The following is a 12,330-nucleotide window of genomic DNA, read 5'->3' as shown; positions in this document are numbered from 1 at the left end:
AGTTCGTTACCAGGTGGGTAACAAATCACAGATGTGACGAGGCACAAATCAAGATAGTGCTTGTTTTAAAGTGCTAGGTTGTTTGTTTGTTTTTTATTTAAAAAAATACATTCTCTCTGCTTCTCTACGCCACCTTTGTCAAACGCAATAATAAAATCAACATAAAGTGCTTTTGATATCAGCAAACCTAAATGATACAAGATTTAATATACCAGCCTACGTTATAAATCCAAGCTGGCATTTATGGTTTTCTTTAAAATGGCCAGTTTAAAAACAAAATATTTGAAACTTGATTCTCTTCTCATTTACACCACACCTGTGAAACTCCAGCGGGAGCCTCTTATGATTCACAACCAGTCCAAATGAGAGGAGGATCAGGATAATTGCTTAAGATTGTTGTTACTATTTTTGCATATTTATGTTTTTTAAACTTGCATATCTTTTCATTCTGCGCTATTTAAGTGCAAAATGTGGCAGAAAGATTCTTCTGGCATGGATAACAGATTAGGTGTAAGCCATGAAAGGATGTGCAAATAATTCAGGGAGTCAACATTTAATGCCTTTTCATACTATTAACTTTAGTCCCTTTTGTGCTGGAGACAATCATAAAACCAGTATGGACTCCCAGCTTAATGCTTTGGTCAGAATCTCCAGTGGTTGCACTGTCCTTTCGTTTACATTATGGCTGTGGTTTTGGGTAGTAGCCTTCCCTCAACACACAAAAGGGTCAGCTACATCTTGGTTGCTCCCTTCTAAGAATACCAACCAAACCCTCTCACCCATAACAGCAGAACAATGCTTCCTTCACACACCCATTCCCATTGTCTTCTCAGTTTGAAAACTGCCTTTCTAATCTCAGTTTAAAAACTGCTTTCCTGATCTCTGTTTTGGTGTTACTATGAGCAGTAATAAGTGCTATTATTAGCTATAATTTTGAAGGGGTGTTTTGGATTTAGATACAAGTGGTGCAACTCACCCTGCTGTTACTTTTTTTATAAAGAAAACTTCAGGTCTCAATGAATCTCGAAGTATTAAGCACACACAGAGAATTTAAACAGTTTATTTCTCAATTCACTGAATCCGCAATTTAACCAGCCCATTCTGTTACCTTTCGACCTCGTATCCCTCAGAGAAGAAGGCATAGCTGGGGATGTTTGAAACAGTTGCCCTCATGCAAAAAGTGTTGCATCACTGATTATTCTTACCACACCTAACCATTTCTTCCAGTATTTGACTCTGGCCACCTTGGTCTCCTTTAAAGGGGTACTGCAGTGTGGGATGCTGATACTGCCACATATAAGAGATCCATCAAAAAGGGGGGGGGGGGAGTGAATGGAATATTTGGTCACACTAACTTCAATGAAGGAAGTCGAAAGGAGATCAAGTTATGACCAAGATGCACAATCTTCGTTTCAGTTGATGGCTGTGGGCAGTAACTTTGTAGTGGATCCAGAGAAGGACTTATTCCTGAGCCCACCTTGAGGGCATCCTCTTGCTTTTAAAAAACAGGTGGCTTGTTTCAGTCAAAAGTTCATGCCATGCAGAAGCTCTTCTTCGTGTGTTGAGTGTAAAGGCATTCCTTTTCAGCTTTCACCAAAAGTTCTGGGTTACATGTCAGATCTTTTGATCATGTGTGTTACCATGTCCTCCTCCACCCGGTAATATGTGAACCTCGGGTGAAATGTGGTTCTCTAATTTGATAGTTTCCTGGTTACCACGGGTTCTTCCAGTGATACTTTCCATGGAATAAAGGCAATTTTGCCCAATTAGCTTGGGTGAGGAGGGTAAAGCAGCAGTCTCTAAGTGGTTCTTCTCTGTTCTATAAACACTATCCCTTTGCCTTAAATAGCCACTGTGTGTAATGCTGTATTTGGGAGCTGGGTTTCCCGGTGGGGCTTTGGGAGGGCTTGAGTCATACAGCAACTGACCTTCGTCATCAGTGTCGGCGTCAATATATTTATGTATCCCAGCATCATGGAAGTTGAAAACTATTGCTGCCTGCTTCTCGGGGGATTTTGTGGGTGTTCGAGTACTTGCAGTAGTATAGATAGAGGTTTCTGGACTCATTAAAGACCGATCAGAGTGGCCAGAACTATCTGTAGCTCCTCCTCCTGCTCCTTTGCTCTTGAGGGGATCTGGGTATATTCTCAGGACGTTTGATGCTGTTGGTCCTATGGCATCCTCTTCCATAAAGTTAACCTTCAGGGACCTTAATTTTAGAGGATTGGTGACTTTTATGGTACTTTTGGGGCTCTCTATGAAAAATGTAGAGCAATGACTGCTTTCTAGATTTGGTTTTATCTCCATGAATTTGGACCCGCTTCCCTCTGGCCTATATGGATCCTGAAGTGGATTTATCCCACCTTTGTTAGGCAGCGTAGTTAGTGGGCTATGGGAATATCTCCCGGAGTCAGGAAATTCTGTAGCACAGCTTATATAACTGTCAATACTTGACATGCTCCTCATGTCAATTATTCCATCTGCCCGAGTGGTCAGCAAAGGGACCATAGGGCCAGGAATAGCTTCCATTTCTAATTCTTCCTTTTGCTTGTTGGGTTGGCCTGACTCCTTCATGTTGAGGTTGGGCTGGGACTGAGCTTTCGCCATTTTGCTGTACATGTCTTCCAGCTGTTGAACATTCAGATGCTGAGGACTGGAAGATGAGCGAGCCTTTTCTGGTGACCCTTGTTCCTTTGTCTCTAAAGATTTGTTGGAGCTAGTTTCGGAGAGAGATCTCTTGGCCCATTTCCACTTGCTTGGGGATAAGTGATTGTCCTGAATTTTATCCTTTTTGCCTGCATTTTCTCCCTTTTTTTCAACCACTATGTCCATCAGTTCTATACTACGGGCAAAAGCATCCTTCATATTCATGGACACAATGCTCCCATTTCTTTTAGCTCTTTCAAGAGCTTCTCTGCGCTTGATGGCTTTTTCCTGCCTCTTCTGCTCTTTGTAGAACTCAGAGAAGTTATTTACAATGATTGGTATAGGGAGGGCAATGACTAAGACACCAGCAATGCAACACAAGCCACCGACGATCTTACCTAAGAGGGTTTTAGGGTAGATGTCTCCATAGCCAACTGTTGTCATAGTTATGGTTGCCCACCAGAAGGATGCTGGGATGCTCTTGAATTTCGTATCCTCCTCATCTTTTTCTGCAAAGAACACTAAGCTCGAAAATATCATAATCCCCATGGCCAGAAACAAAATGAGCAGCCCAAGCTCATTGTAGCTTCTCCTCAGCGTAAATCCCAGGGATTGCAAACCAGTGGAGTGCCGAGCTAACTTGAGAATTCGGAGTATCCTCATGATACGGAATATCTGAACGACCCTCCGCACGTTCTGGAACTGAAGTACACTTTTGTTTGACTCTGTGAGGAAGATGGTGACGTAGTATGGCAAGATGGCTAACAAGTCAATAGCATTCAGCGGCCCTTTGAAAAACTTCCATTTCTTAGGAGAGGAGAGGAACCGTAAGAGGTATTCCATTGTAAACCATGCAATGCACACAGCTTCGACATGGGCTAACTGGTGGTTATCGGTGGGATTTCCATATTCATCTGTGCCTTGGAGCTCAGGAAGAGTGTTGAGTGACAAGGCAATTGTAGAGAGGACGATGAACATGATGGAAATGATTGCCAAAATCTGCAAAGAAAACAGAAAGTGGTTAGGGCCACTGAAATGGGTAATGATTTCACACCACTAAAATCATTTCATTTCCTGCTCTCACTTTTGCACATCAGATGCTGAAATGGATGGGCACGGCTTGCCTAGGTCCATTGGCCTCAACAGGGCGCAACTTAGTTGGATACAAACCATTGTTTTTGTTTTTGTTTTGGATACCTGCTTTATATCATTGCATAATGGTCTTTGTATTACATATTTTATACACAGATCCCAGGCACTGCCCTGGTAGCCTTCATGTTCAAGGATGGGATATAAATTTAATTTTTAGAAAATGAAACAAAAGGCAGTAAATATGTGAAACGACCTGCCAAGATTATTGCTTTTAAGGGAAATAGGAAGTGGAATTTCATGTGTTCTTGTTAAAACACTTAGGTGTTACAAATGACTTCCCTATCTATAGTTATGGAATTAAGAAACCTTCTTAGGTTCCTCTACTTCCCAAGCAGATAATCTGCTCACAGTGAAGGGCAATAGTACCATTTTTCTTTTGTTGATAAAGCACTTTCATATTTATGCTAAAAATCTTTTCTGAGTAATTCAGTAGTACATTAAAATAGATATTTATATGTAATGACCAGACTTCCTGTAATTGCTCTCAAATCTGGGTCCCCTTGGGACCAGTCAAATTTTGATACTTCAGCAGATGTTGGGATTATGCATCATATCCATACTCGACATTTCAGCTACCAAGGGTGTGTTTTCTACATTCCCTTTAAGATTAGTTCTTTCCTTGTTAACTTGGTTTTTCCTCATCCGTATCTCAAATATTATGATTGTTATACCCTTCCTAATCTGATTAATACATCTGGTAAAGAAGCCTGTGGCCTTTGAAAGATTAGGAATCATGGTAAATTGCCAGGCACCTATTAATGATGAGCAAATCTGTCAATTTCTGTTTTCTCCAACCTTAAATTCAGTTCTTCACATTTCCACACCAGCTTGCTTTAAAAACAATAAACACAATTGCCCCTAAAATACACATTTTTGCACAGCAAATTTTCCTATACATAATGCATTTTTGTATGCTATTAGTCAGGGACCAGGCAGAGGAGGAATGGTGGAGACCGCCTCCCTATCCTGACCCAGGGAGGAGGAAGATATAGATTTACAACAGTGGTTTGCGGGAGGTCACAGCTCAGAGGCAAATGAGGGGGAAAACTGGGAAATCATGGGACAGCCAGAACAACACCCAGATGACATGTTGTCATTCCAGACCCTCCTTCTCCCAGAATCTGGAGATTCTTAAAAGTAGGAGAGCAAAGAGCTCAAAGACAGAGGGCACGTAGCAGCACCCATAGAGGAGACGATGAGAATGATGAATGAGAAAGTGGGAGAGGTGTGGGGTCGAGATTCACTCGGGACAATGCCATTACCCAAGAGGCTGGGTTCTATTGCCTGTCTGTGTAAAGAATGAAATAAAAAAGGATGATAAGAAACTTTTCCTTGTCTTTATACTTTTCTGGGCAACCAGCTGGGAGGCGCTGACAGCATCCTGACATTATCACCAATATATGCACTTTTAGATAGAGTTTACCCCCGTATATGTACCGGTATTTTTTTTTCTACACATGACTCAGAATCATAGAGTTGTAGAGCCATCAAGTCCAACTCCCTGTGCTGAGGTGGAGAATTGCACTGTAAAAGTTGGAGAAGTATGAATTTTGAAGGATGGCTGTGTTTTGGTTCACATATTGCCTCAGAAAGTGTGAATTAGGTAGATTTGCCTTTAAATATGAGCTCAATTGGATTTCTTCCCCATGCCTAGCTCTGTACACTTTCTGAATGCTTATCGTCTTCCGTGCTGAATGTAAACACAGCAGCGGTCACGATGCATCAGCCTCTGTGCACATCCACCTGCGTGGACAAAAATCAAAATAGAACAAGCTGAAATAGAGCCCTTGATCTTACAGTAGAAGCTGCCATTTCCAGTCACAGTCACACACAAAAGCAAATGGTAGATCAAGGTGCTAAAATGTTGTACTTGTCAGGAGTTCACATCACATATGGGCATGTAATACCTTGTCTGGAAGCATTGGTCCATCTGACCAATGTAAGAATTATCCATGCATTGGTAATATTATCTTTGCAATATTAAGTTAGATGATGATTATGATTGATTTACCCATCCTTCACCCTAACATCCCAGGGTAGGTTACCGCATTGAAACACAGTATCATAAATAATTCAAAAGATCTTACAACCATAAAAATAAAGTGGTTCCTAATAGCATATACCTCAAGTGTCAAAAGCCAGGTTAAATACGTTTTCAGCATTCTCCACTTCCTGGACCTACCCAAGCAATCACCTTTAGCTTGATCCAAGAAGACAAGGTGGTCAGCATCCAAGGGTGGTCAGATGCACTTCTTAAAGCAGGATGCCCACCTCCTCGGCCCACAGTAATCTAAAGTAGCCTTTCTCAACTATTGGTCCTCAGATGTTGTTGGACTACAACTCCCATTACTCCTAGCTAGAAGGACCAGTGGTCCGGGATAATGGGAGTTGTAGTCCAGGGGTCAGCAAACTTTTTCAGCAGGGGGTCGGTCCACTGTCGCTCAGACCTTGTGGAGGGCCGGACTATATTTTTTTGGGGGAAACTGAACAAATTTCTATGCCCCACAAATAACTCAGAGATGCATTTTAAATAAAAGGACATGTTCTACTCATGTAAAAGCACCAGGCAGGCCCCATAAATAACCCAGAGATGCATTTTAAATAAAAGCACACATTCTACTCATGTAAAAACATGCTGAGTCTGCAGGCTGGATTTTGAAGGCGATTGGGCTGGATCTGGGCTCTGGGCCTTAGTTTGCCTACCCATGTTGTAGTCCATCAACATCTGGGTACCCACGTTTGAGAAAGGCTGATCTAAACTGATCCTGTACAGGTGGAACAGACAGTGTTCAGGGGGCCTCTGCTGGACTGGCTTGAACTCTGGTGCTCAGCGAAGAACAACGTAACTAATTCAAAAAGTAAAAGGTCCTGGAGCTGGCTACTCTTTCCTTTGGGCACCATTTGCAAAGAGGAGCCAATGGTGCCAATGGCATAAGTCAAACCTGTTTTCTAAAAATTATACGTGAACATTTGCTTTGCAGCAAAACAATTGTTGCACCCCTGGGCTTGATGATGGATTCTGTGGGCAGTGTGAACACTGTACCAAGAAAATAAAATATTTACCAAGAAAAGCCAGATTTTACAACCGATGTACCTTTAGTAAGCTTGACATTTTTTGTTTCATTTCTTCTGCTTCCTCTAGTTAAGGTGTTGAAGGGAGACCCACCCACTTGGCGCTCATAATCTTGCTCTGTCATCCTCCTGGCTCCTGAGGTTTCACCAGTAGGAACGGCTCACACATTTTCAAGCATTCCTCCACAAGGTTAAACCCTGGCAACTTTATCTTTTTCTTAAAATGAAGGCTGAGATTGCTAGAGAGCAGAATTGCACACCAACCGCCACTTTAGTTTTGGGTACTTTTGCAGTTTCTTGAATGCCTACTAGTCAATGCCTGGCAATTCAAAAGTGGAGGCCATTTTGACATCAGGGCAGGTGTGTCAACTCTGCCTGCTAGCTCAGGATATTTTGCTGTCAGAGGAGAGGATGTAGTACGACTCATGCAACACGTTGGCAACTAATATACACACAATAATTACCAAAAGGATTATACATTCTTTATCAATCTTCTGAGAAAAATACAAAACCTTATGCAAAGCCACAGAGACTTGCGAACTACCCAACCTAAGATGGACTTATAATGTCTGATTTCAATAGATTTTTCAAGTGCTTAACTCAGTCTTTTGTTTTCTTTATCTTTTTAGGTAAGTTCATGAAGATACCAACAAAAGGTAAGTTCGGTGTTGTTCACAATACCAAGAGATGCTAGCAAAGTTGTAAAGGTAAAGGTAAAGGTAAAGGTACCCCTGCCCGTACGGGCCAGTCTTGCCAGACTCTGGGGTTGGTGCGCCCATCTCACTCAAGAGGCCGGGGGCCAGCGCTGTCCGGAGACACTTCCGGGTCACGTGGCCAGCGTGACATCGCTGCTCTGGCGAGCCAGAGCTGCACACGGAAACGCCGTTTACCTTCCCGCTGGTAAGCGGTCCCTATTTATCTACTTGCACCCGGAGGTGCTTTCGAACTGCTAGGTTGGCAGGCGCTGGGACCGAACAACGGGAGCGCACCCCGCCGCAGGGATTCGAACCACCGACCTTTCGATCGGCAAGCCCTAGGCGCTGAGGCTTTTACCCACAGCGCCACCTGCGTCCCTTAGCAAAGTTGTAGATGGATGTTAATGAAGTTGTAGACAGGGTGCTGGCGTTTTGACCTGTTTCGCCCTGGCACTCCAAGTAATCAAGAGGTTGCTGTTCGCCCCGATGGGGCCTTTTTACTGGGGCTTGCAGATAGTACACTCCCAAGGTAGTTTTCTGGGCTTCTTCAGTGGTCTAATCTCAAATCCTTGATACGTATATTGATATTCAATTTCATAGAGAATACTATTTCTTGGCTTAAGCTTAAGAGACTGATTTGCTTAGCTATCCCCCTTCAGTCCAGAAGGTAAATGTATTGGCAGTTGAACTTTACTTCAACACCAGTGATGGGCAGTGGTGGCTGGCAAAAACGCCTGCCCCCCTCCCCTTCTCAGTAACCAGTAGTGACATATGGTTTGAGGAAGCCAAGTGAGTAACACTGCCCTGACTGGTGAGAGGGCAGGATTCTCCACTGCACCCAAGGGCAGGAGGCTAGCTTAAGGAAGTATGGAACACACACATCTGTCCTCCAGCACTTCACTGTATCTGCTGCCTGAGGCAGCTGCCTAAGGGTAGGGCCGGCCATGACAGGTTCAGAAGCACTGGCATGGTGATTGACCCATATCCGTGCTTGTGTTGCCACACAGTGCTCATCGGGTGTGTTATGTGCTGCTCAGAACTTATTCCCGTTATGTTCTGACTGGTAGAAGAAGGCTGCTGTGATTCACCTGCTCAAATGCAGTGCTGATACTGTAGTTCCACCTCAGATACTTCCCTGGGCTACTGCCAAAAGGTGTTGGCCCTTAATGATATTGCTGTCTTGGAACACAAGGCTCCGTATACACAGGCAGGATTCCAGGAACACAAAATGACAGCTGCTTCCAGGAGAGCTTTTCCCACCAGTGCAAATCTACAAGTCCCTGATTGAATTTTTGTGACTCCTAATGAATTATCAGTGCTAAGTAACTTCAGGACAAATCTGTGGTGGTTTTTTTTTCTTTAAAGGACCAGGTGCATCAAACACACACTTTCAGAATGATGATTATTGATTGCACAAAGCAAGAGAGATTTACAATCTAATTGCACGTGTGGTTTCACCACGCTATAGCACAAATCTGCAGCAAACAGTGGAGTAGAAAAGGCTGTGAAGTGTTCAGTGTAAGATTATCTTTCAATGAGAAAAGAGCAGTGATCCTACCATTAAGGTGCTGTTTAATGGCTCATCTCAGGTAGCAGTCTTTGGGGGAGGGTACTATCAAAAGGCAGCAAATGGACTTTATGAAATCTGCCTCTACAAAACTCCAATTCAGATTTAGAGGTTCAAATGTATCAAGTGGAACTCAAATTGTCAGAAGCCCCGGTTAAGAGGATCATTCCTGAAATTTACAAGTAGAACAGTTTCTGAAGTAAGGTAGGTTGTCATCCCCTTTGCGGACCCACCCCACTTATTTTCCGGTGGACATGACTGAGTCCTTTCCAACCATCCCACTTCTTCTGGTCATCCATTTTGTGTACTAAGTAAAAACACACCAAGAATAAATTAAAAACAGAACTTTCTACTCCAAAAGAAGTAAATATACTGGCACTATGGGAAATAGCCCAATACAGTGGTACCTCTGGTTATGAACTTAATTTGTTCCAGAGGTCCGCTCTTAACCTGAAACCGAGGTACTACTTGTGGGTTAGCGGAGTCTGTAACCTGAAGTGTTTGTAACCCGAGGTACCACTGTAATGTAAAAGCATAATGTTGCAGTTGCAGAAATATTAATGTGTAATATTTTTTTTAATGGTGATTTGTGACATTTAATTGGGTATTTCTCCATATGTGTCTTTCCTCTTGTCTCTTTTATTTCAGGTACACACACACACACACACACACACACACACACACATTTATTACACAAAATTGATCTCCCCCCACCTTCTCCTCTCCCTGTGTGCTCCCTGTAAATCCGCTCTGGAGGGCTGGGGGAAGCCCTGGGACAGAGTTTAGGTTTGTGTGGGTTTGCATGTGGATAGGAGAAGGTGAAGAATCTCCACTGTACAGCTAAAACTCCTTGTGCTAGCTGGATACCACCCTACCAACCCTGTCAGAGTTCAATCCAAGCAGAACCAAAGAGATGTCAGAGTCTTGGAACCATTACAGAGCAGATCTGAAGGAAGTCACTCACTACTACAAAGAAGGCTTTCGGGGTGCCATTTAGATTCTCTGCCACAGCTACCCAAATGGCTTGTACCTTCACTCGTAAAAGGCCACTCTAACCCTCAAAGCTCAGGGCATTTGAATGCAAAGCACCAACATTGCCTTGAGCATCTCTCGAGCTATTCTTGAAATGAGTGTGAAAATGATAAATCTGGAAACTAAAAGTGGAAGAGACTCATTTTAATACTAAGTGGATGTTCTGTCTAATGTGCATTTCGCTTTCATATTACAGAATTGGAAGAGATGCTACAGGCAATTTTGACTTTGTAAATAAAGTCCATCAACACTGCTAATACAACATTTACATAAGCCTACAAACATAGCTACAGTATAATGAATAGTTTGTGGTGCACTGATAACCTGAAAGGAAGCAGAAGCGCGGGGTGTGGGGAGTTTTTGCCTTCTAGTTTATAAAAGCTTCCCTGGCAGGTTATCATTAGGTAGAGTGAGACACCTGCCTGCCTTAGGTGACAGATGCCAGGGGGCAGCAGTGGCAACGCTGAATTAGATGCAACTTTCATTCTAGTCAGCTTTCATACATGGAGTGGGCAAGAGGCGCCATTTTGTGCTTTGCTGCAGGTGGCAACATGACTTGGGGCAGAGCTAAACGTGATCAGGAAATGTGCAGTTTCAAACACAATATTCATAAAACAAATATGGTATCATGCAAGAGAATCAACACCAGTGGCGTAGCGTGGGGGTGCACGGGGGTGCCAGCCGCACTGGGTGCAACATCGGGGGGGGGCGCTAATCTAGTGGAAGAGACTCGAGTGCTAAAATCCACGGGTTAGGGGGCGCAAATTACTTGCCTTGACCCGGGTGCTGACAACCCACGCTACGCCACTGATCAACACACAGAATAGACAGCGCTTAACCCTCGCCTCCCACCCACTGATTCTTACAAGATTCTCCCTCAGGTAATTCTAGATAATTCCCACCCACCCCCGCTATAGGTGCTGAAACTGGGCTTGGGAAATGGTTAAGCACGCCAGAGGCCATCTATTGTTGGACAACATCAAGGCCCTTTCTTTGCTTCTGGAAGTCTTTAAAATGACTTCCTATAGAGCACTGGGGGAGGACGATTACTGATGTTTGCAGAAAGCCTTGTGTGGTGTTTTGAAGTCCTGGCTGATTTTCTTCCAGTTCTACCTTCTGCCCACTCACGCCCGTGCAGTTCCCATTGTCTTAAAATCCAGCCCTTGGAGTATTTTGCATGCTTGAAAACAAGATGAAATTTTGAAGAGGCAGTCAAAAGCTACTGAAAAATGGGAGGCGCATTTTGGAAATAACAAAAGCAAAAGAAAAGAAAAAAAGAGCAAAGTTAAAACACCTGTTTTGGCTCAGCTCTATAAATCCTTGTGTGCCTGACTTCCAAATCTCCAGAGGAGATAAAGCAAGGTTTTAAAGGCCATGCACCATCCAGCAGCTGTGAAGACAACTCATGTCAAGGTGCTCTCTGCTTTTATCATCTTTACAGCAAAATGTGATGCTTCTGAGGGCTTGCTAGACCCAGCAGCTCCTCCCCGCCCCACTTACAAAACACTGAGTACAAAATGTTGTCTTTAGTGAATTTTGGATGGTTTAGTTCAATCAGCAATGTGCCATGAGAGCATGAAATCAGCTAAAAGTAATTAAGGAAACAACTATTAGCTTGATTGCTTAAGATGCCTTCTTTTCCTGAATATGCAAGGAAATAATTGATACTTTTCTTTTTCCCAAAAAGAGAGAAGGGGTGGGAGGGAGAAGCATAGCTAACACAATTATGCATTTTTCCTCCTTAATAAAAAGGGAGTGGAGAACAGCAGCATGATCAAATGTTTATTTTTGCATCTAGCTGGGAGAAATACATTTGTTGATGTGATACTGGCCTGCTAAATTGTTAGAAAATAGCAACCGTATGCTGATAATATGCATGATGCAACCCCGCTTCCCAATCAAAATTAGAAAAAAATAAACCTGCCTACAGATTGTTTTTCTTGAGAAACTTCAGCTGAAGCATCAAATATGCTTATAATATAGGAATACAGGAGATCATGCCTGTTTACAAATTGCCAATTGTGGATGCACAACAATTTGCATGCAGAAGGCCTCCCAGTTAAAAGGGTTTCAGGTAACAGAGTTGGAGAAGGGAAAGATTTCTGTCTTAGATCCTGGAGATCTATTGCCAGTCAGAGCAAGTAGGAGGCTGCCTTATATTCGGTC

General features: G+C 43.1%; 1 protein-coding gene across 1 annotated transcript in view; it reads right to left on the bottom strand.

Annotated features, from left to right (window-relative positions):
• Window positions 1-1,044: 1,044 nt before the first annotated feature.
• KCNB1 (potassium voltage-gated channel subfamily B member 1) overlaps window positions 1,045-12,330 on the bottom strand; it is a 204,432-nt gene continuing 193,146 nt past the window's right edge. The window contains exon 3 of the mRNA XM_083744216.1: window positions 1,045-3,645. Within this exon, the coding sequence (XP_083600342.1) occupies window positions 1,615-3,645 (2,031 nt within the window). The 3' untranslated portion in view covers window positions 1,045-1,614. The remainder of the gene's footprint in view (window positions 3,646-12,330) is intronic.

Source organism: Podarcis gaigeae (genome assembly GCF_964106915.1).
Source record: "Podarcis gaigeae genome assembly, chromosome: 6".
NCBI lineage: Eukaryota > Metazoa > Chordata > Lepidosauria > Squamata > Lacertidae > Podarcis > Podarcis gaigeae.
This window is presented reverse-complemented; position numbering and strand designations above follow the sequence as displayed.